Raw genomic sequence first — 25,190 nt, forward strand, 5'->3', positions numbered from 1 at the left:
GAACTCTGATGTTTTGGGGTCTATAGTTGATGTGACATCATGGGTCTTCTGATGCTTGAAGTCTTTAGTCAGGGAATTTGCTATTTATGATCCTTAGTATAAATGAGTATATAATAGTTCATCCTGGACATCCTTATTTGCAGTGATGTTTGATTTCTCTTGCAGAAGTAACTATAATATTTCATACATGTTTTGAACTTTTACATGTATGTCCATGAAATACAAATTATTTTTTTCAGTAAGAGGTTTGAATTATTTATCTATTGCTAAGTGCAAAGGAACTTACAACTTGTTTGTGCCACAGTTAATTTTTTGTGGAGAGGTGGGAGACAGAACGGCATATGAATTATTTAAACTGTATGACTTCAAGGTATGACTTAAAATATATAGGTACTAACCTTGTTTTGTTTAAAGAGGCATGCATTCAGTATTGGAGCATCTCAATGTAGAACTATCTCATGGCCTGTCTTGACCAAGCCATGCAATATGTTGCTACTCCTTATATAAAGTTGATGCCAGATTTCACAAATCCTATTTAATTTTGTCAACTTGAGGTAGTACTGATATTTTTACAAAACATTAATTTGAAAATGGTGGTTTGGGTTGCTTCCATTTTTTAACTGCTATGCACATGATATTTGTGTGGACGTGTTTTTATTACTCCATATAATATTTAAAATTAGCTTGTCAATTTTGTCAAAAATGTTTATTAGAGTTTGCTCTGAATTTGTGAATCAATTTCTGAAGGATTGCTGTTTTAACAATATTGAGCCTTCCAGTCCATGAACATGATATATATTTCCATTTATTTAGGTCTTTAATTTTCTTTTGAAAGTTTAACTTCCCTTTGTAGTTTTTAGTATACAGGTCAGGCACACCTGCCATTAAACTTATACCTAAATATTTAATTTAATTTTTTGATGATAAGTAATATCTTTTTATTACCTCATTTTGTAAGGGAACATCTGGAACACCAGTTAAACCATATTGCTAGTATTACTTCTTGGTAGAATTAGGAGCAGTAGTCTTTTGTGTACAAAACAAGGTGTGTGGCTCATCTGAAATATCCACTTTTCATTCAGATATATTAAATAAATTGGCATTTTATTACTGTCTTTATAAATTATATTCTGCATTATATAATATGTAATTACATATATCTTTATAAATTATATGTTACATTATATAATATGTAATTACATGTTTGCATTTATGCTTTTCCTTTCTTGGAATTGTGTTCTTTTATTGTCTAAGAATTATGAATGCAAGATTATTCAAGTGACCTGAATATCTGTTTAGGTCATATCTTACAAAGGCATGCCTGCTATTTCAACTTCTTTTAAAGTATGTGTCAGATTTTGGGGAGGCTGGTGTCTGGGTTTTGGTGCCATCCATTTAAGCCTTTTAAGAATATAAGATTTTGGTTGCCATTCTTGAGATCTTGGTTGGTTCCTTAGACCAATTAAGGTTTTTACTGACTTAGGGCCAGTTTAAACCATTCATTAATTTATCTGCCATGTTTCTCACCAATAAGTTATATAGATCTGTTTTGTTTTTTTAAAAACAATGTAATTGTTTATTTTACCTCATTAAGGTATTTTATAAAAATAAGATAATTTGTTAGATAAGTTATTAGAGCTAAGCTTCTTTTTTTTGTTCAACTTGTATACACATGGCCAGCTTTGCACCATGTTCTGGTGAATATTTAACAAAGGCATTTTGGGTAAGGCATGTGTCTATTTGCTGAAGGAAAAAGCTGTTATGGACCATAACTGTTACACAAACTGATCAGCTGCCATCTGTGTACAAAGCACTGCGATCAGCATAGACCTGTTTGTGCCACAGTGTAGACTTGATAGCAGCACATCAGTTTAACTGAGCTGTTCTCTAGCAGTTTGGTCACGAGGACCTAGGCTCTACCCAAGTGTAATCATCACAACACTGTCCTCTGCTGGTTTAGATTGTGTCAAGAGAGAAAAATTGCTTGCTTTCTTCACCCCAATACAGCTGAGGTAAGAGCCACCATTTTTCTCTTGAAGGTAAAGTCCAGAGCAAAAGCAGTTTTTTTTCAACTTTTCCTATGCTGTTTTGATATATATATTTATGTTAGTTTTTTCCATGATAATCCCTCAGGCCAGGTATACAATTCAGCCTCCCTTTTGTGGAAAGCAGCTAGCGTGGGTAAATTTTAATAACAAAATTGCATTGCTGAGCATATCTAAGCATTTGACCTTGAAGACTCATAGGAGAACAGACATTGCAGATTTTCCTTCTTACCCTTGACTTGAAAGAGAGTAGATAATGAATTAATAGAAATTGATAAAGAGCGTCTGTCAGGCAGTCGCTGAGGTCATGAGGCTGGTATGCGGAAACTGTACCCATACAACACGCGTAACACATAACTGCAGCCAGGAGAGGTGGGTGGGTCATCGAAGCAGGAAATTAGCCGTCAGAAGGAATGTTGGCTCTGCACAAGCTACAGCGGCATGGACTCACTGAGAGAAAACACACAGGGAAATGGGGAATGCTCAGTGCTGCAGAGACAAGAGCTCTTATAGAGGTGGCAGCACTACTGCTGTTACTGGTGCTTCAAAGATATTGAAGACAGTGAAGGTTAGATTTTTTTTTAAGGAATTAAAATGTTAATAGTGTAAATATGAAATATTTAGTAACTCTGGGATGTTTTCTACTGTTGTTAGGTAGAAGACAAGCTACTGAGGAATGAGCCGAGGGCAGAAAACATAGCTATGAGGCCTTCACTTGTAATTTTTTTCTTGTGGTCTGTTTTTATAAGCAAAAGTTAAATGTTGAGATTCACTGTGCAGAGGAACAAAACTCTGTTAATTTGTGATGATTGTTAGAATATTTCTAAATTTCATTTAAACATGCTCTTAAATATATTTTCAGTTTTCCAAATACTTAATTCTGAAATATGTCTGTTAAAGTCCATGCTTTAGATACATACACATACACACTTAATTAATATGAGTACTTTGTGTGGATTATATTTGTGTTTTAAGTGACCGTTTTTTTTTTTGGTTAAACTAATAAGTATATAAGGCCAAAATATTAAAAAAGATGAAATGTATTTTAATGGCAAGTCTTTTGTTCCACTTTCATTTTTATGCTTCTATTACAATTTGTTCCTGTATATTAATTTTTAAGAGTAGAGTTCATGACATCAGCAGTTAATTTTTTTCTTCCTTATTTTTTACTCTACTATTTAAAGGTAATGTCATGTAAATGTTCTTATAAGTTCTAAATAAATAAATAGTTAATGGTTTTGAAGCAGCAGTCATTTACTAGATTTTTAAGGGGGAAAATAAAATTTGGTAAACTGCCTAGCAATCATTACAAATGAAGGTGGGAAAAATTGATATCTTTATGTATTACATTTTTAATCATTTTGTGAAATGCTATTGCCCACCAGTATAATCTTAGCTTGACTGCTTGCTGTATGTTCCCTTGCTGAGTATAGCCTGACGTGAATAAGTTTACATTCCGGTACTGAGAAATTGCATTCCACTGGATAGTTCTGATGTACAAGAAGAATGTGGAGGCCCATACAAAGGGCATGATTAGGGACACTGACAGAAGAGGCTTCTGTGCTCAGTGACTGCCTTTCGTGGAAAACTCACACTATTTGGTAGAGAGTGCTCTTGACTCAACTTTTAGGGTGGGAGGCAAAAATGTGGCTACGGAAACTTAGTACAAGCCGGCCTTACCAGAGTAAGAGCCTGCAGCTCTCTGTCCAGTGTTTCATTACCTGTGGGTATTTATGAAAACTAGGTAAGACTTTTTATTTTCGGACCTTTGTGTTCTTGTTGTGAGTCTTGAACTTGAAGTAAGTTTAGCATGCTATTAAAATTCTTTATTTTACATTATGTAGAAGAGTACTTTGAGTAATTTTTTTGTCTACATATTTTTAGTATTATAAAATCATGCCATTTTGCACCTGTAATTTATTTCAATTTTGAGAACAATGTGTAATAATTAATTTTTGATTTGTTCTATACAAAAACTTCCACAAGACTTAATTTAATGGAAATCAAATCTGTGTTGTTAACATTGTTTTTGGAGCAGCCATTCCCTAGTTGGTAGCACTGAGGAGTACTAGCCCCTGAGATAAAGCATTTAGAAATTAATATGCTTGTTTTACTGCAAGTGGTCTTTTCATTAATCATCTTCTGGTGAGTTTAAATGTTTTCTTTTTTAGGGGAGCCAACGGAATGACCCAAAATAAACCTGCCTCACTTTCAGTTGTCATCTTTGGTTATTTAAAGTAAGATCATAAGGTCATTCTAAAATTTACATTGAGACTGACTTGTTGAAAGCCAAGCTGTATAGTATATTTATACAGAACAACCTAGAAGGGTTTAAAATAGACTATCATGATATACTCTTCATCTTATGTAGAACGAGATGACTGTCAATGTTCTTATAGCACGTATACCATAAACTACATTCCCCCTTCTCCTTTCTCGTTCTCTTTCTCTCTCTGACTTTATGGCCTGTTTTCAAAGGGTTATCTTGTCTAGAAAAGACTAAAATGTAAAATTCAGACCAAGTCTCATAGATAATTGTTACCTATAACTTTCTTGCTTTTGAAAGACAGTTTTCTTTATATGTGTATTAATTCTTACATGTTATATACTCCTATACACTTACATATATGTGAGTGCACACAGAGACCGTGACACTACTAGAACACTGAGACAAATCTTAAAAGATGTTTAACTTGAAGTTAAAAAAAAAAAAATACCAAGCTATGTAACTTTTAAAATTAAGGAGTTTAAACTTTAAAAATATCTTTGTTTATCTTGGTATGTGATATTATGAGTGCCATTTTAAAGAAGCAGATGTTCTACTTATTGAAGTTCTGACAGCAGCTGTCGGGAGATAACTTTTTTTTTTTGTTTAATTGATCTGACATTCATAGTTGACTACTCATGGGTAATCCTAAAACTCATAATGGTCATTTGTAATTTTGCTAAATTTGAATTGCCCTCTGATTTGCAGATGCTGATGTGTCTTTTTCACTCAGTGAGCTACTGAGTGAGCATAGCCAGCCACTGAGAATCCACCTATCAGTGTACCTCTGTTCTTGACTTGTCATTGGGTGATTCTTTATGGGGGAATTTGATGTACCAAAGCAATATTCTCGAGGAGATGGGGAAACTATTTCTCATACACAGCAAGCTTACCAAAGATTAGATGTTACAGTATTGAATGTGGAAAAGGACTATAGAAGAAAGCAAGAGAAAGGCTAAAGTCATCATAGTATAATGGAGTCCAGTCATGGAGTCTGATTGTTATCTGGGCATCTCATTTTTCCCACTTGGGCTTAATTTTCTCTATCTGTGAAATGAGAAACTGCAGGGGTGGTTCTCAGGGGGAGAGTAGAGTGGGATGGGTCATACATATGATAATCTTTTGGGAGCCTTTTTCTAAACCCATTTGTTTGAGGACCTGCAATGTAGCAAATTGGACTGTGGCATACTTTGAGGTGTGAAGCTGAAGAAAAAATGCTGAGATACCCTGTGCTATATGAGTTTTCTCAGCTCTGAAATTCTATAAGTCCGTTTTGGCTTTGAGATAACAATTGTAGTAGACAAATATGACACTTTTAAAAAAAATCACAGTGCTTACTGATCTGTGTCTTATTACAGTTATTTGTGTACTTAACCTTCCATTAGAATATAAGCTACTTAAGAATAGGGATGATATTTATTGAGTTTTTATAAGCTCTGTATTGAATACAGAGCTTATATTGCAATATTGATTCTGTAGTGTGTTTTCAATGAGTGATTGGAAGAGGAACCATGTGTATATAATTATATATACAGAGAAGGAGAGAGGACCTCTTATTGATGGCTATGGATAAAAAAATGGGATTAATGCTGTGTAAAAGAAAATTATAGGTATAATTAACTCTTTTGATTTTCAGAAGTATGATTTGAAACATTTGAGTAATACTTGTTTACCTTCTCCTCATTTCTTCCTGGCTCCCCTTTCACCCAAAACCTGTATCACTTAATCGATTCCAGGTTTATAAGGGTATAGTTCAGACTTCAAACTTAATTCTTCTCTTTGTCCTTGGTTTGTTACTGTTTTTCCAAAGTAGGATTCCTGCTTTTAAAAAAAATCTAGTCCAAAATTTTTTGCCAAGAAACCCAAAGCCATTAAAACAAAAGTCCTGGTATGTTCTCTTTATAAGACTTAATGACAAAAAAGAACACTGTATTTGATAGGACTAATTGTCCCATATCTGACAGTGGCACCAGTAACATTTGTAGCAAAATATAGTCTATGCCTTTGGGTAATCCCTAACTATTTCTGATTTTTTTTTAAAACCCTGAAAATTATGGGTGTACTTTAAGTTACCCATGTTCTTTTTTTTTTTTTTTTTTTTTTTTTTTTAGTCGGAGCACGAAAGCAGAATTTATTACCCTAAGCAGTTTGACAAATTCCAGGCACTGGTCAGCCTTCCTTCATCACAAGAAAACCAGAACCTCTTGAAACCACACTCCTCCCCAGCTGAAGTGAGAAATTAAAGCTCAAAGTCTAAGCTATGTCACAGCTACTGTATCCTCTTTGATGAATTATCTCAGTCAGAAGTGGGCATGATGTGACTTGGATCCAAATCTTACATGGACAACCCCACAATTAAAATAAGATTGGTCTGGCCACAGGTCCAGAAATAGAACCTTCACTGCTTTTGAGAACAGGAAGGTTTTCCGTTTATAATTACCAGAATTAAATGGAATTGTCTAATAATCATTAGTAAGTTCAAGAGGGCCTAGAAGGAAGTTCTAATCCCGTGGGCTGGGGAAGACTGACCAAACAACTTTGGCAATTTCAAGTCTCACCATGACCGTCCTTAGGTAGGACTCTCCTGGCTGCGTAGCAACAAGGGAGCCCACAGTGGCTGCCCCGGAGTTTGCCTAGGGCTGGGGGTGGGGAGTGATGGGAAAGGTGGTTTTTCATCCTGCAAATTAAATTACACAGAATTCTTAGGAGTTGAAAAAAGGCAATCTTCAAGCAGTGATGAGAAGGCCCCTAACTATTTCCACATTTGGGGAATACAAGCTGGTCTGATCTCACATAGGATTTTGGTTTTATTTGATTGGTTTTAAAATTATCCTGGATCCAGGAAGGCTAGGTCCTTTTCTCTTTCTCCTTTTATCATTAAATCAAATAGCAATTACTTCCAGAAACACTGGGCTCTAAACGAAAAATGTGGAAAAACAGACTTGGAGTTGCAGATTTTCAGGAAAATCAGCTTCAGGCCAGTTACATTTTGATGAAGCTGTCTCCTCATAACTCACCCCCACCCCGCACCTGGCCACAGTCATGGTAGAAGCAGGAACTCAAAGAGCAATTTACCCTCCTTGCTCAACTAAGGCTCTCCAGGAAGAAGGGGAGTTTCCAGCAACTGCCTGTCAAACTCTGCTCCACTTGAACTTTGCTCAGCATGAACAGGTCATCATGGCTATAAGTTCCCCCAAACAATCTCTACTAGTATCTGGAAGGCATTAAGTTACACTCCTCCTTTGCGTAAGGCTCCCTAATTATAATGAATTATTGCAATTACTATCACCATTCAAAAAGAAACTTCAGCATCAAAGCCTACCCCTGCCCAGCCATTCAGCCCCCGAAATACTGGGAGAGTGGGGATGAGGGCAGACCCCAATTAACATCAGGGATTCTGGTCATTGGGATCACACTTGAGCATGACCTTCAGCCCCAGTCCCCTTCTGGATGTTTCAAAGGCCTCCAGAGCTCTCTCCAGAGGAAACCTATGGGTGACCAAGGGCTTAATATTCACGGACTTGGATGCAAGCATTGAAATTGCCATCGGCCATGTGTTGCAGTATCGAAACACGCCTTTGATATCCACTTCCCGGGTAGCCGCATGCACGAGGGGCACGGTGGACATCTCGGGGCCCAGCCCCACTAGCACCAAGGTCCCACCAGAACGGGTGGCGTAGATGCCCGCCTGGATGGCGGCCTCTGCCCCCGTGCACTCGATGGTGATTTCCGGCTTGCATCCCAGCAGACTTTCTACTTTACTGGCAATTTCTTGAGGGCTCTCCTTGGAGACCTGGAGGATGAGATCGGCCCCTAATTCCTTGGCTTTGGACAACCGAGAGGCAGACAGATCAGTTACCACCCCTTGAGCAGCTCCCATTGCCTTGGCTACAAGCAAAGTGACCAGTCCAATTGGCCCAGCTCCACAGACAAAGACCTTGTTCCCCAGGGTGACTCCAGCTCGCCGGCAGGCATGGATCCCGACAGACAGAGGCTCAATCAGGGCCCCTTCCTCAAAAGTGAGGTTGTCAGGAAGCTTGTAGCAGAAATCTGCATTGTGCTTGTAGAATCGGCAGAGGTTCCCATCATCAGGGGGTGTGGCACAGAAGAAGATAGATGGGGACAGATTGTATCGGCCAATCTTGCAGAATTCATCAGTTTCTCTGGGGGCACCAGGCTCAATGGCAACACGGTCACCTGCTTTTAGGTGCTTTACCAGCGATCCCACTTTTACAACTGTTCCTGAAGCTTCATGCCCCAGCACCATGGGCTTTTTCACAACGAAATCCCCAATTTGACCATGCTGCCAGTAGTGGACATCTGAGCCGCAGATTCCAACTGAATGCATCTTCAGCAGCACTTCATTTGGGCCTGGTTCAGGGATGGGGTAGTTCTCCAGCCGCAGGTCCCCGGCTCCGTGAACTACCAAGGAGAGGTTCTCGGGCTGGGCCGCCGCCGCCATGTTGCTCGTTCCCTCTGGGGTCGATGATGGACTCCGCAGGGTGCTTGGAAGCTCTACCCATGTTCTTTTTAAATGTATATCATTCCTAAATTTTCTTAACTAATTATTTTAGAAAAATAAATGATACCAACTTTCCTTTTAGCTGCTAATAATGTTGAATGCCTGTGGTCTTAGAGAAAGCATTTTTTTTACCTCCTTAATTTTCCTAGTCGCTTTTTGTTGGAAACTTTCCAGTTATGTGTTCTTCCCCTTAGAAACTTTTTCTAGGGTAATACCCTAGCAGTAGATTTACATGGTTTTCTATAAGCATATATATAATCAATTTTGTTTTGATTCCTTCCTAGTATGGAGGACAAAACATTTTGAGATTTGTCTTTATCAGTTGTTACTCATTGTATTAAAAGCTTATTGTGCTAATGATATTAAAGTCATCTTGTTTTCATTCCTGAATTTAACCAAAAAATAAGAACCCCTTCTTGTTCAGTATAATATTATGTATATTTGATAGCTTTCATTTTGACTACTTCATTATGTACATTGGACACTCTGATGATTGCTTTCCTGCATTCCTGTAAAACTTTATAAGATGACCTTATAGTTTATTCCTATTGGCTTTGTTTTGCATTTTACTCTCCTAAAGTGTCATTTGCAAACTTGAGATTTCCTTCCATTTTTGTTTACTAAATCATCTAGAATATTTAAAAGACTTGATCTTAATACCATCAGTCTTATCTCCAGACTTCTCTATCTGATTGCATTTTCTTAAATACAGTTTTATTGAGATAAGTTCATATACCAGATAATCATGCAAAGTATACAATCAACGGTTCATGGTATATTGGTTGTGGCATTCATCACTACAATCAATTTTTGAACATTTTCGTTACTGCAAAAAAAGATAAAAATAACAAAAGTAAAAATAAAAAACACCCAAAGGATCCCATACCCCTCACCCCCCCCATTATTTATTTATTTTTGTCTTTATTTTCTTACTCAGATGTCATGCCCTGGATAAAGGGGGTGTCACTCATAAGGTTTTCACAATCACGTAGTCACACCATAAAAACAAAATAGTTATACAGTCATCTTCAGGAATCAAACCTACTGGATTACAGTTCAGCAGTTTCAGGTATTTCCTTCTAGCTATTTCAATACACTAAAAACTACAAAGGAATATCTATATAATGCATAAGAGTGACCTCTTGACTCCATTTGAAATCTCTCAGCTGCCGAAACTTTAGTTTGTTTCATTTCTTTTCCCCCTTCTTGTCACAGAGGCTTTCTCAATCCCATGATGCCAGGGCCAGGCTCATCCTCAGGAGTCATGTCCCATGTAGCTGGGGTGGTGGGAACAGTGAGTTTGCCTGTAGAGTTGGCTGAGAGAAAGAGTCCACATCTGAGCAACGAAAGAGGTTCGCTGAGGGTGACTCTCAGGCATAATTATAAGTGGGCTTAGCTTCTCCTTTGTAGGAGTAAGTTTCCTAAGGGCAAACCCCAACATTGAGGGCTTGGCCTGTTGGATTGGTAATACCCAGGGCTGATTACCTTTTTATCTCTTTACTTCCAGAACAGAATTATTAAAAATTTGTTATAGAACTTGATGAAAGGTTTGAAAACTTAGTAAATAATATTTACTTTTGTTTATATATTTATTGTTTCAAAGAATCAGCTAATAGTAGTAAACATCTTTTGTGGCCTTTAAAGGATTTTAGGCTCTTATTTCTCATTACTCTCTCTGATCCTGCCTCTAGAAGCATCCTTCACGCCTCACAGCTTCTGGTTTCTAAGCTAAAAAGAGTAAGTCATCTCTACCAGAGAGCCTAGACGCCAGGACATTGTCACTCTCCTGCATGCATTCACAGCCTATTCTTTCACTCCTTTGAAACCCCTGTTTCCTTCTGGGCTCTTGACCATATTTGAGAAAACAGGCTTTTGGATAAATGAAGTAACTTATTCTTCCCATTAATGTGTTTCCTTGGATTCATTTACTTTTCCCACTCATTGTACTCGAAAACTTGACTGATGGAGAGTCTACTATTTCTCCTACTATTCACGTCTTTGTGCCAGTGGAACTTGAGTTTTCTGTCAGAGTGGCTGCAAAGAGAGTTTCTTCAGAGTCTAGTGCAGCTCACTGCCCAAAAGACTCTCTTGGAGATATTTTTTATAGCACTTTTTAGGGGATGGGAACTTTTCACTCTCCGCCTCCCCCGTAATAGTTTTAGTGCAAGCACCTTAAGTAGGAGTATCTTTCTATCCATTAAATTCTGTAGCTCTCATGGCTTATGGGTACAGGAAATAGGGAATTGTTGGTGCAAGAAATGACTATGATATAGTTTACTTCTATAGACATTACTCCTTCTTTTAAAATTTTTAAGCAACTCAATTCTAGCATGTTTTATTCTTTATTAAGTTTTATATGAGCACCATGTGCATTACATTTATGATTTTGATTACATTACCTTTCAAAAAAGGAAAACCATCTGATTGTTACATTTATAAATCCTGTCTGGTTGTATAATTTAATAAAATGCAATAAAACTAGAGTCTCACAATCATGATTTTCTGTAGTTTTTTAATATAATATAATTTGTTTTATTTAGTAATAAACTTTAAACATGCAGGAATATTTTTACCTGGTTGCATAGCAGGATTAAATGGGTAATGATATCATGGAACATGCCATATATTTTACTAACACATAGAGATGATTTCTTGACTTTGTATTGTATCATTAAATTATAACTTCATTGCAACAAATTAAGTTACACTGAGGTAGTTTCACAAACCAAAAATGTTTTCCTTATGGATTGAGCAGTTTATAGAATTTCAGTGGAATTTAATTGTAAAAGAGAAAAAGAATATTTAAAATTTCACGTTATTTTAATCGTACAAGAAGTAACATGAAAAAGAAGATAGATTTATTCTATATTTCTTGGCAAAATATTTTCCACTTAAAAAAGCACTAATAATGTGTTTGTGTGTTTGTGTTTTCTGTAAATGTATATATGAATATTTTAAAGATAATATCTCAGATATTTTAAGAATGATTCTGTTTTTGATTTTCATAGAAACCCAGAATTTTAGAGCAGGAAAGGACTTAAGTGATGGCCTAGTCTACACTGATAATCTTACAAATGAGTAAAATTTAGTAGTCAGATTGGTTTTGGAGATCCCAAATGATAGAGGGAGAGTGTTAGCTTTTCTGTTTTCTTCCTCTTAGGTGAGTTTCTCATCATTGTTTTCCAGTACATAGTACTACACTGTGTCCAAAGAAAAGACATAAAGGAAGGTTTAAAACGAGCAGTAATTTCCATAGGAATCACTCAAAATGTCTAATTAATTTTTGAAAAAAAAATTGCTCAATGAAATAATCCTTTGGAGTATTTTTTTCTTCTTAGAGATTAGTTTATTAAATATGGTTACTAATGCCGTTGACTTTGGAGGGAGGGACACTTTTGAGAGTAGTGAATGGATGAGGAATAGTCTGTACAGTTTTAAAGCAAATCAGGATTATTTAGCTTCTCTAGGATTCTCTCTTCATAGTTGTAGTTTGTATGTAGTTATGTCAGGGAGAATAAATCTCTAGCGTTAATGGGAGTTTGTCACAGAGAGGGCAAGGGTTCTGCATCTGACTTCACTAGTGCAGTTTTCAGGAGGAATAGGCTTCTAGTCTGCACATTGCTTAAATCATTTTATAGTTCAGGAAAAGCAGCCTTAAGTTGAATATTCTTTCCTTAAAAAATTTACAATAAGTTGATTGGAAAATTTTTAAAAATATGCTTTTTAGGTGAAGGAAATGTTTAACCTAAGCAAGTTAAGTTACAAAAAGATTTAAATGTATTTTATACTCTGGATATATTTATAATTTGCCATTGATATAATTCCCATCCCTAATGGAATATTCCAAAGTATCACCTAACTGGGAATGATTTAAGATAACCTAACATGAAACTCATACTGATTCTTCTTTACTTACATTATGAATTTGAAAGCATTATGTTGGAATTTTCCTGAAAAATATATGATTGAAACTTAAGAATTTGAATTCTTCTGTGTCACTTTGTATAGACGATGCTTAAAGATACTTTGTCTTTCTTATGTACGTTTTTATAGTTGCTTTTTCACTGTTTATTTGGTGAATTAGTTTAAATTCACAAATTAGTTTTCTTAAATATCTGAAGTCATCCTCATTAATGTTTTTTCTTTCTAGTTTTGGCAAGCGTTCTGCAGGAAGCTTTAGGCGTGGCTGTGAATGCATTGTTTTAGAGCCTTCTGAAATGATTGTGGTAAGAGTAGTTTTGTGACCATTCCTGCCTCCCTCTCTCCCATTTTTGAAATAATGGTACTTTAACAACTACTTATAATAATGTATTATATATTTTATAACTTTAGATATATTTATTTTATAACTTCATTATTATGAATTAGAATTTATAAATATTGTAATTATTTATAGGATTCAAATAAGTGAAAAAGATGGATATTTTAAAAGGAAATGCCTAAATATTTGCTGCTTGAACTTTATAATTCAGTCTATGATAATGCTATTTAACTGAAATTTGGAGAGAATCTTGGAAATGCAGGATTTTAGGTCTCCAAATGTTGATGGGAATGAGTGATTTCAAATAAATCACAGTACTGTGTATTTCTGTAATAATTAACATAAGGAAATCACTTCATTCCCTTCAAAGTAATTGCAAGAAAATTAGGGGACCAGTATGCTAGTTGAACACTTGGTTGACATCTTTATCTCTTTTAACCAAGTTGTACAATTTAAAAAATGTATTAAGATAAGACAGACTGTATGTAAATTATATAATGTTAAACTAGATGTTAGCAACATTATTTTTACTGATGCTTTAGAAAGCTTGTCATACTTCTTCCTTACTGTATAAAAGTGATTTAAAAATAAGATAATATGAATTCCTTTTTAAAAATCAGAAACAAAAATAAGATGGGGTGGGAGGGGCACTCCCAGCCCAGACATTCAGTTGAAATTGATGTGCTTGTCTCCCATTCACCATCCTATCTGGGAAGGAAAACCTTGTAAAATAAAAGATGGCCTAATATTTATGATGATGGGAGGATTGGAGGATTTTATTCACGTTTAATTAAATGTTTAGTAGGTGACTGTAGGCCTATTTTCAGAGAAGATTTAGGGATTTCCCCCAAGATGTAGGACTGGAATTCTGTCAGAGAGGAACTTCCTCATCAGAATTCTGTCAGAGGGGAACTTCCTCATCAAAGCTAGTGGAAATTGTTGGTAAAATTTCACAAAATTTTCTCCTAGTGAGAAAGATGCGTCATAGTGAGTTAAGACTTTGGATTGGTAAATATTTAGTCAGATACATAGGATTTTCCAACAGCAGGTCTTTTAAAATGCTGTAGATGTTTGTTGGAGATTCTGGGCTCTGTTAGTGTAATTCTTGGATTTCTTTGAAGTTTTTTTGATCTTTGAAATTCCTTTAGTATTTTACACTTGCTCATGTTACAAAAACTACTAGGTTTGTCAGTGTGAGAACAGTCTTGGAATCCAGACATGCCTCTGTTCTCTACTGTGAACACTCACAATCCTATATACATATGTGTGATGAAGATTAACCTGATGTAACTTTTGATTTCTGTTAGTCCATTCACCAGAGTTTCTAAAGTGTTCAAAATGAGGAATTATTTTTAAAATAGCACTATTTATAAAAAAAATTAAAATGAAGCCACAGAAAGAAAACTAGGAAGAGAAACCCTGAGATGATTTATCAAGCCTTTCTACTAGCATTCTTTTTTGAGTCTTTTGGGATTTGGGGATTTTTTTTAGACAGATTTTCTCAAAATACATGTAATTCTTGTGCTCTAGTTAAAACAATGCAGAGATTCTTTTTACAATGAGCGGTTATGTATCCTGTGAGATCTTTTGCTAATAAATCAGTACAAAGACTACTGAAAATATCCTTCCCTTTGAAACTGCAGGAAATTCAGGAGTTACCCTTATTGCCCTAAGTGGAACTGAAAATGCTTCTTCATAAAAGAAAAGTTACTCAAAACTGATTAGTTCCAGAGAAATTCAAACACACTTGAAGTCTGTCTTTAAATGTCTTTGCAAAATGAATGGATATGAACTATTTGTAAGTTTCTTTCTTTGTCTCATATTTATACAGGGTGTTGTATTTGGATAAATGAAGTTTTTTTGGGGTCCTATTTCAGGTGGACTATATGGATGAAAATGAAGAATATTTTCAGCGTCAAGCTTCTCATCGCCAATCTCGAAGAAGGTTTAGAAAAATTAACCAGAAAGGTGAAAGACAAACAATTATTGACACTGTGGATCCTTATCCTGTGGGCAAACCACCTTTGCCCAGAGGTTATCATACGGTAAGTTATAAAAGCATAATATTTTTATTTATCTGCAGTGTTTTGTGATTGTTGGGAGTTTTGTGAGGATATTTAAATTCTCTGTTTTTGATGAGTAATTCTTTTCTATTATATACTTGATTTTGCTGGAAACATACAAGATAAGAGTAGTTTTTTAAAAAGCATTTAATGAGATGTCAGAAACATTGTTTAGCTTTTATTTCTTAAAATTCCCTTTGAGGATCAATTTTGCGATGAAGATGTAAAACTATAATTGAGATATTTTAAGTTCTTAACTTAATCTAAAACTTCATCCCCCAACAAATGATTGGTATTATACCTGCTTTTTATTAAAAATGTAGATATATAAAAATTATGTATTATTTTTCATAGCTTTTCATATCATTGTGAGAATATTATCTGAGTTTTTTTTGTCTTTAATACAATGAAGTGATATACAAATAATTTGAAATGATACTTCTAAAAATCCCAGTGTGGAGATGCTCTGAAGTATTTCTGATAGTTTCAAAGATCCTCTTAAATGCTATCACCCACTTAATTGTCATTTATTTAGTAAATCTTTGATAAATAACGTCGTTTTTTCTGTTTGAGGAGACCAAAATGCAGATATTAAGTGATTTGCACAAGACCCCAAATCAGTTTTAAAGCCTTATTCTTCTTACTCCCATCTTTCTGTTTTGTTGCTCTTTGCAAGTTTCCCTTTATAGCTAATCCAAATAGTTTGAAATATATTTGAGGATATCTGTTTTCAAAAAGAAAGTAACTTGAATTCTTGGCTATGTCATGATAAGGTGAAAGATAGTTTATCTATACACATAGTACCATTAAATGAGTAGTCGTTATATGTGAAATTAATTTTAAAATAAAAATAAGAAAAATAAAGATGTAATTGACAACTATTTTACATTTCTCATTTTGTTTCTTTTCTTATCCATCCTTATCTTTCTTTCTGAAAATAAATGTAAAATACATAGAAAAATGTATATAGGATTAAAATTATCTACTCAATTTTTAGTGACTTTTAGAGATATGATATGGTATTTTGTAGTCATATTTCTGTTTCTTAGAGAGCTTTGTGTTTGAATATTTAATGTGGTTTAGACAACCATCTCCTTGCCTACTCTTCTTGTTACCCATGCACTATTTTAATTTAACATGTATCTCATAGTTGAATAATTTCATTGAGCTCATGTGGAAAGGGTTGTTTTTTACTCAATACAGAGACAGCTTTGTTTATCTGTTGGGGAGAATTGGTGTTAAAAAAAAACACTATGAAAGGTTTTTTGTTACCATTTTCTATAAAAGAAGGTAATGTTTTTGGTGTTGATGTAGCATAATGGAAGAAGGGAATATGTATTAAAGATAGTTATATATATTAGTAGTATAATACAGGTTATAATATTTTAGCCTAGCACTAATATTGTTAACATTCTATCTGCTTTGGAATTGTTTTTTCTAGTCAATTTTTGTACTGTAATAGTGGGTTATTTGAAATTTAGTTTTAAGGTTGATTGGTTTAATTTTATAGTCATTTGCCCACTTAAGTGGATTTAATAATTTCAAAACTTTTTCTCCTTGCCCAAGTCATCCCCCTTGTCCCCAATATGGAAAGCTTTACTTACCTTCCCTATGTGATTCTCCTTTCCTGCTCTAGTTTTTTTTAAAGTGTAGTTTTAAAAAAATTGTTATTACAAGAAAAAAAATTTTTTTTTTTTTAGAACGTTTTAAAAAATGTTTTACTTGGTCAATGGATACTTGTATTAGGGAAAATTCAGTACTAGAATGAATATTTTGATTACTAATGGATCATGTACTCGTTTACTCACGTGACATGGTATTAATTTTACTAAAATAGTTAAGATTAGCAACAACATGATCATAATTAAGTGTATTGGATCCTTTCCTTTTTGTGAAAATTGTGTTTTAATTATGTTTATATTTGTTTATTATTTTACCTAAATGTATGCTTTTACCATAGGAAAACAAAACTTTCCTTTATATATATGGTGCCACATGGTAAAAAGAATTAAATTAAAATTATTCTTCATTAGCCTGAAGTCTTATTTACTTATTCTTAATAGAAATATTTCTTTTTGAAAGAAATTAGTAGGGTGGGACTGAGAGTGAAATGTTTATTTAAAAGAATTGCATGGTCATACTTCACAGGTGATTTTAAATGATCGCAAGTGCATTTCAAGTGTGCATGGCTGAAAAAACATAGAAAACATTATACATATAGCCAATCCTGTATAGTCATTCTTAACCTAATTTTAACATGATCTTCATTTTGGCAGATGTACTATAGCATGTCTGATAATGTTCATCTTTTCCTTTCCTCCTTTATGGCACTCATTTCATTTTGGCTCAAAGGAATGCACTAAATCTCAGGTATTGTAATTTGTGTGGTCTCCTAACACTAACCTAAGTTTATTTGTGAATTTGCATTGTAACTAATGAGTTTATAATATTTTGTGTTTTGCTTGGTCTTGTCCTTTTGTATTTTGCCCTGACTTAGTAAAATCTCTTAGAATATTGAAACTATCAATGGTAAAACTAGTCATGATGCAGGATGGACTGCACACCTTTTTTGAATGAAGAGTAAAACAATGCAGCTTACTAATTTTTAAGAATGAGTAAGAGCACTGTTCTTCACTAATCTGATTTGAAAATAAAGACAGACAGACATAATGGAGTTTTATTGCTTTTTGTGTGAAAGCTTATGAGAAATCTATTCAAAATTTACATTTTAAATGCTATTGGTGAAAGCAGTGTGAGAGCATATTGGGAGATCACTGGTGAAATTTTAGTCAGATAGAAAAAAGGCTTACTCAAAAAAATAATTTAAAATCCCTCTATTTTCTTATTTATACTTTATTTTTAAACAAATTTCATGCTTTCATGTCATTCTGCGTTTTAATTGAAGCCTATAATATTTTAGCTCATTTTTTTCATGCCAATACATGACTTATTTATGATTTTTAGCACTACTCTTTTGAAATTGTGGGTCAAATTTGCAGTTACCAGGGAATTCAGAGTCAGGGAAGAAAAACTGTTTTGTCTCTGGAAACTGGTTAAATAACTAGTAGAATTTTATGGTTATTTTTTCTTACTGTACAGGAAAAATTACCTTGAATAATTTAATTCACCTTAGGGAAGTCTATCATCAATTTAATGTTTTTGGCTATTATTGAAAACTTATCCAATAGGATGAACTCTTTGCTTATACAAACTAAAATGAGGCTGCCGTCTGTTCTTTACAAGAGAATACATATTAAAATGCCACAAGTGGTGTGATTGCTCTACTAGTGTTTAGAAACACTCATTTTTAAATGATATGGTAAATCTAACAATCTTTGATAAAAAAAAGTTTTTTAACACGAAATATTAGCAGTTAGTAAAGTTTCCATTTAGAACTAGGAATTGAATTTAAAAAGTGTGCATAGTTATGATGTATACCTTATGTACACTTTTTAAAATTAGATGTATTGCAATAGTTTCAAGCAGATGATAATTTTCTTCAGAAACACGAATATGCTTATAGTCCATAGAACATTATCAGGATATTTTTTTCAAGGCAAGTGTGTGAAGTTTGTAGAGAGAATAAGCATTTTTAAATGCAGTGAGAAGGGAAGGTTGGAGATGGCTTTCATTAGCATTTTCTTACATTTTGATGAATTGAGCCTATATTTAAGACTGTCAGAAAATAGGATGTGGCATGAATTTTCAGTCTTACAGTGGGTAAAGAATACAGAGGCAGGTAGTAGATAATGTTCCTGGTAGAGACTGGAAGAATTGGGGTCCATGTTTAAAGAGACAAAGTTGGGACTTTGGCAGGGGGAAAAGCCCTCATTTAATTTACCCATAATTACTGGCCCTCTTTGTGTTCATGGGTAACTTATTCTGGAAGTTTGTGGGGGTAAGAAAATCTGACTTCCATAATAAAGATGGAGAAGAGACGAAGTAGGACTTGAGGGAAAGAAGGTCGTAAGTTTGAAGTCTGAGCTTCTTTAACTTTTACCTTGTTGTAGTGATATGAGATGCTGGTACATACCTATTCTTTCTTCTTTTATTCCTCCTCCTTTTCTTTTAACATCCCCTACTCTAGATGTGTTCCTTTCCCACTTTGGAAAGGGCAAAAATTGTACAGAGAGTTGAGAGACTGGAGACTGAAGAAAACTTTCTCTGCCTAAACAGAGGTTTATGTGTACTCACTGACATTTCAAAATTTCCAGCCTTGCTAAGCTGGTTACAAAATTACAGTTCTCTCCAAACTTGGATGTTCTGATTGATTCTCCACCTCCATCCTGTGTGCCCCCAGAAGTATGGCTATACTTTATACAAATTTGAACCAGGAGGATTTGAATGCAGTATTAAACATTTATAAATTTTCAATTGATGCAAACATTTTGAAATAATGTAAACCTTTTGGTCATGTAAAAAAATATCTCCCACACGTTGTATGTAGTTCTTTTCTACAATATGTGTATACACTTAAGAGCACTGTTTAGTGAATGTTTGACTTTTTTAGTAATTTAGTCATAGTTTAAAGTTCTTGGTACAGGTATATACAAGTAATAGAGAATACCACATAAAATCAACTTAATATAAGAAATAAAATAGGATGTTAATATTACAACATTATGTGAAAAGTTTTTTTTTTTTTTTTACTGTGGTCAGTGATAATATAATATCTGAAAATATGGGATCAGTATAATAAGACTAATTCATGTATGAGGTTTGTGAAAATATGTCCCATTTTAAAAATAAGGTTATTCTTTATAATAATATAAAGCAAGTCTTTATGATTATAATTGCGTTATAATCATTCCTCGGCTACAGCTTACATAGTTAAAGACTTCTCAATATGTTGGCCAGTGTGAAAAAATTTTAGATATTGAAACAATTATAGCATTTAATCAGTGTGATTATGCATATGTATATGACATTAGACTTTTTGACTTAGGCTTTGTCCTTAAAATTAGCAATAGCTAGTATTTTCATTCAGGTCCTGCCTTTACTTGGTCAGTTATTGCTTTGTTTTTTGACTGAGGCTCCTTGTTTAATTTGAATAATAAAGTAGTGAATTATATATCAACTAAATTTCCTAGAACATTAAAGATTTACTCAGGAACTCCTAACAGTCAATTCATATCATATTCCATGTGACTATAATTTTTTCATATGACATTTAAAATCTGTTTATATTGCTTGTATAGAAATTATGTGAATATAGGGGAAGTTTCTTGGTTATTTTAATATTTTTATTCTTTTAAAATTTAAATTTATCAAGTATTTGCATAATTGAACTCAAAACCTTTGTCATCAATATTGTCATCAGAGCCTCTCTGTGAATAATACAGATAGGAGTTTCAGAAAATTTGCGTATTTTATTTCTTGTACCGTAAAGAGAAATGCTTAGTATTTTCATTTAGATACTTGTTTTTATTTGTCCACCATTTACGGAGTGCCCAGCATGTTACAGGTCTGTGGCTGACTCCAGGGATGTAAAGGTCTGCTAGACAGATAGGCTCTTGCCCTCATTGAGCTCACATTCTTTTGGGCGTATGGATACATTAAATGGGAAACTAGAACATGGAGAATTACCAGTACTGTGAAGGCACACAGGCAGGGCACCTTGAGGAATCAGGGATAACTTCGTGAATGGTGGAATGCCTTGATGCAAAGGAAAATGTTCTATGCAGAAGGAACCCGGAGGCTGAGTTCAAAGACCTAGAGGTTGAGTGATTATATGATTTTTGGAAATCATGGTAAGAAAGTTGAACTTTTCCATGAGGGCTATAAGGAACAGCAACAAAGAGACTGAAGCAGGGCTTGATGGGCTGAGATATACATTTAGATTTACATTTAGGAAAACTCTTAGCTCCAAGGCAAAAAGGATTTGGAATGTTAGGAAGGAAAGATGGGGGCTGCAAGACCTGGTTAAGTAACGAAAATGGAAATGGTGACCAGAATTTGGCAATTGGCAGTAAAAATTAGGGTAGGGGGATTTAAGTGGCATTCAGAGGGAAAGAAAGTAGAAATAATTATGTTTCAAAAAAGCTATGTGTAACTCTAATTTATTAATTTCTGGTGATTCTCTTTGTGGACAGTAATTTCTGGTCCAGTAGTGTTTCATGATTTTACTAAATGTGAACACTGAAGTGGTATTTTGAGGCAGATTATCCCTTAACACAGGAAAGCCCAATACAAATGTGGAATTGAATTGAGAAATAATGAAAAAGAGAGGATGTAGAGGGCGTGTTAGAGGACTGATGTCTATACTACCCCAACCACACCCCACAGATTTTGCTAGGTGCTATTTATTTTATGCATGCCTGATGTTTTTATATTTGCATCATACAGTCTTTTAAAGAGAAGTATCAAAAAGTATCCTTTGCTCCTCAGACTCACTAGCAGCAGATTTGCTGATTTCACTCCACCTAGAACATGTTGCATTTTAAAAACCTGAAGAACACTCCCTGTGGAAAGGTCTTTGAACAATAGGTGGACTTAATGATAGTGTGCCGCAATTTCTGGCAAAATGCAGCCAATTAAAGCTGCTGCAGTTGTCTCAGTCTCTTTGCTTTGTGGGGAATATTTCTCTTTCTTGCAGTTAAAATCAGATATTTATGTTGATTTAATTGATGCAGATTGGGAAATTATACTATAAAACATATAGAAATTGAATTGTAAATCAGGAAATAAAACATAAAATGATTTCTCTCAGTCTGTTAACAGCGTGCATTGCAAATTCATGCAAGGCAGTTGAGAATAGTATGCAGGGTGCTGTTTACCCAAGTTTCAGCTTCTGTTGGAGGATGTCTATTTTTATGTATTACATCATCCCTGCTGCAGAACCTCAGTGTCCACTGGGATTTACTGTTCTTTCATTCCGTTTGGAAAGAAAGCTTGTATTGATGTCATAATTGGACCCATCTTTTGGTTGCACTTGGAAATTGAAAGTAATAAGGGTGTTGTGTAGCATGTCATGCAATATTTCAAGCAATTTATTTGTCAAAAGGATCACTGCCACTTTGTCCTGACTCTACTTGTGAACACTGGTGGCTCTCTGTGCCTGTACATGTTTTAAATATACTTGGCTAAAATTTAGCTTTTAGTCACAACAGCAAAGATCCTTTTCATCTTGGACTATTTCATTTCTTATTATGTGATTTTTTTTTTTTCCCCAAAGCTACATGCTGATTTGAAAAATGTCTCTTTTCTTTGGAAAAATCTACTTTGGTATTCAGACCTATTTCCTATCAGTGCTGAATTGATCTTTTTATGATTAAGTTACCAGTTTTGTCTGTTTTCACTGTTTGAAATATCAGTTGATTAGAAATGTTCTCTTCTGGTTTTGAATCCACTAATTTTAAATTCCTGTGTATTAGCTAGAATGTTTTGTTGACCTGGGTGAGAAACTAGCATTTTATGCAGTGTGTAGATGTTAGGTTCTAAATCGTATGTGAAAAGGAATATTTTGATTAATTATATTCAAATCATTTTTAAATGCCTACTAAATGCTATGCATATTTGTGTATATAGATTTTCCCTCTATTTTCTCCCCCAAATTTAGTCATTATCCATAATATCTCATTATCAAATTTTTGGCTGACTTGAATATATCCATTTCATAGATGGATCTAGCATCCTTTATGACTATTATAATTACATATAGGCTGAAAAATAACTTTAAAGATATTTTGAAAAGAATGATTGTAGATTCTGTTGAAAAGAAAAAGTTTTACTGAATAATCGTATGAGAGCAATTCCTTATGAGCTCAGTATGGGATCATTTAGCCTTTTTTTTTCCCCTTTAACTTTTATTTCTCTTTCAAGTGGAAGACAGGTAGTAGTTCACTGTGATATGGAATTTGGAATTACAGGCCTTGAAATGATATGGCAGCAGAGTGGGGCCAAATATGAAATATGAGTTGCTAACTTGGATAAATGGGGGAATAGTTCAGAAGGGAAAGATTTGAGTATGAAAAAAATATTCAGGTGGTCTTGATTTTAGTCAGGTATCTATGAGTACAGTTAAGATAATCAGTCACCTATGCTGCAGAATCCAGAAGGCATCTAGGAGTGTTAGAAAATATATTTCAAGTCTCAAAATAAGTTATAATATGTACCTTTCAATAATTATTAATATATTTCTATTTTTTACTTTCTAACCGTTTTTTAATACAGATTTTTAAACTGAATCTTAAGATAGCTGTTTGAATAGTAAGAAATATGGGGATAGTTAGGAAAGCTTTTAGTAAAAAAGTCATTTTACCATGCGTTGATTTGTGAAATAAGTGAATCCCCAATTAGCTTGTATGCCAAGAATACACCAAGTATTCTTGGTGTCTGTGGAAGGAACATTTGATAGCTGCAGTCTTTTTATTCCTCTTTGATACCAACTTTTGCCTTTTTCCCAGTTACATTGGAAGAATATGAGTAGCTAACCATTCTACATGTGTATTTGTCAGTCTGAGGGTTCAAAGTGGGTACTTTCATAAATGCAGGGTTTTGTCTTAAAGGAATCTAAGACAATAAAATAACTATGTAGTTTTCTGTGAATTCAGTAGAAGAGCTAGGAGGCTGATTATTTTCTGTTCATCCCTTAGAGCAGAAGGTCTCAAACATTTTGATCTCATGCCTCCCTTATACTCCTAAAACTTTTTGAAGTCTTCAATGAGTTTTTGTTTATGTATGTTAACTGTATCAACATTTACACTAACAGAAATTAAAACAAATTCTAAAATATATTTTATTAATTAATTAAAAATAACCATACTAAGCTCATTATATGTTTACATAAATAAGGTCTGTTTTGGTGTAAATTATCTTTTACAAAACAAAAAAAAATAGCAGAGCAGTATTGTTTTAAACTTTTGTGAATCTAATATTTGACTTAATAGAAGATAACTGAATTCTTAAATCTTTTGCATTCAATCTGTTGTGAAGTGCTGTTCTGGTTGAAGTACATAAATTTTATAAAGAAAATATGGCCTCCCACAGATAGGTTGTTGGAAATGGGAGAGTTATAATAGCTTTTTCAGATAATTGTAGATACTTTTCTTTGATAGTATCACACCAAAATTTGACAAGTGGTAGTTTCTTAAAGGTTAGTTGCAGTGAGGTATGAAATCATGTTAATGAACTTTTCTATTTTATAAAACCTATTTGTCTCACTTGTCCATTGAATGGATTTTTTTATCCATGCATGATTTTGTAAACCCATGTATTGGTTGCTGAGTTAAGCAGTTTTCCAAATTTTGATGTTATAAAATATCAAAATATCACATTTGTTAATATCACTACTGATCTCATTAGAAAAGGTTTTAATTATTGGGAAGTTTGTGGTGTTGGATATAACTTTTCCAAAATTTAATTTTCACTCGAAAGCTCAAATTTTATCATTGGCAACCACAATACTGTCAGTTGTTTTTCTTGAAGTGACAAGTTCATTTTGTTCATTTTCAAGAAAATGTCTGCCATATACTCAAGTCTGAATAATAGTAGTTTGTTATTTATTCATTCAAAAGTAAAAACGGTGTCCATTAAAAGAGGGTAGTTAAGCTCGCAACTCAAATAATTTGCTTAAGTCCTTTTCCTTGAGACAACCATTGTACTTTTGTATGTAGCAGAAATGCTTTATGCATACTTCCTATTTCATCATTCAGAAAACTAAAAAGACCTGTACTAATGGGTTAAGATTTTAAAAAGCTACTAATTGTTTCTGTTTCATCAAGGGCATTTTTACACCAAACTAGCTGTTTGTTTTTATTTTATAATACTGTGAATTATGGTGGTGAAGAATACAATGACTAGCCTAGTAATTTAGTAGGTGCACATTGCTAGTGGAGAGTTTTACCCATTGTTGTTTTTGAATACCAGTGCAAATGTTAGCACAGTGAATAAAGCAATAATGTCTTAGTATTATGATGAAAATAGTTTTGACTTTGCAAACTCCCTGAAACAGTCTTGGGGGATAGGGGACCACAGATCACAATTTAATTCTTCAAAATTTTTTTGCATAGGTAGTAAATTGGACCTGTGAGAG

At 34.0% G+C, this 25,190-nt stretch overlaps 2 protein-coding genes across 15 annotated transcripts in view; one reads left to right on the forward strand and one right to left on the reverse strand.

Moving 5' to 3' along the window:
* Positions 1-25,190, forward strand: part of RAPGEF2 (Rap guanine nucleotide exchange factor 2) — a 300,342-nt gene that overhangs the window by 161,318 nt on the left and 113,834 nt on the right. For 11 of the 13 annotated variants that reach the window (XM_037830929.1, XM_037830916.1, XM_037830921.1 and 8 more), the window contains exons 5-7: positions 12,984-13,059; positions 14,972-15,139; positions 17,510-17,527. In XM_037830929.1, the coding sequence (XP_037686857.1) occupies positions 12,984-13,059; positions 14,972-15,139; positions 17,510-17,527 (262 nt within the window). The remainder of the gene's footprint in view (positions 1-12,983; positions 13,060-14,971; positions 15,140-17,509; positions 17,528-25,190) is intronic. The other 2 variants (XM_037830918.1, XM_037830927.1) reach the window with 1 other exon arrangement.
* On the reverse strand, positions 7,655-8,822 carry LOC119529980 (sorbitol dehydrogenase-like). 2 transcript variants are annotated; one of them, XM_037830937.1, is made up of 2 exons: positions 8,738-8,806; positions 7,655-8,707 (listed from the first exon to the last, which is right to left on the reverse strand). In XM_037830937.1, exons 1-2 carry the CDS (start codon positions 8,771-8,773, stop codon positions 7,700-7,702), a joined length of 1,044 nt encoding a protein of 347 aa, XP_037686865.1. In that variant the 5' UTR covers positions 8,774-8,806; the 3' UTR covers positions 7,655-7,699. The 2 variants fall into 2 exon arrangements, with proteins under 2 accessions (XP_037686865.1, XP_037686863.1); XM_037830935.1 differs by having other exon boundaries at positions 7,655-8,822.

The sequence above is a fragment of the Choloepus didactylus genome, chromosome 3 (genome assembly GCF_015220235.1).
Source record: "Choloepus didactylus isolate mChoDid1 chromosome 3, mChoDid1.pri, whole genome shotgun sequence".
In the NCBI taxonomy this organism is placed as follows: domain Eukaryota; kingdom Metazoa; phylum Chordata; class Mammalia; order Pilosa; family Megalonychidae; genus Choloepus; species Choloepus didactylus.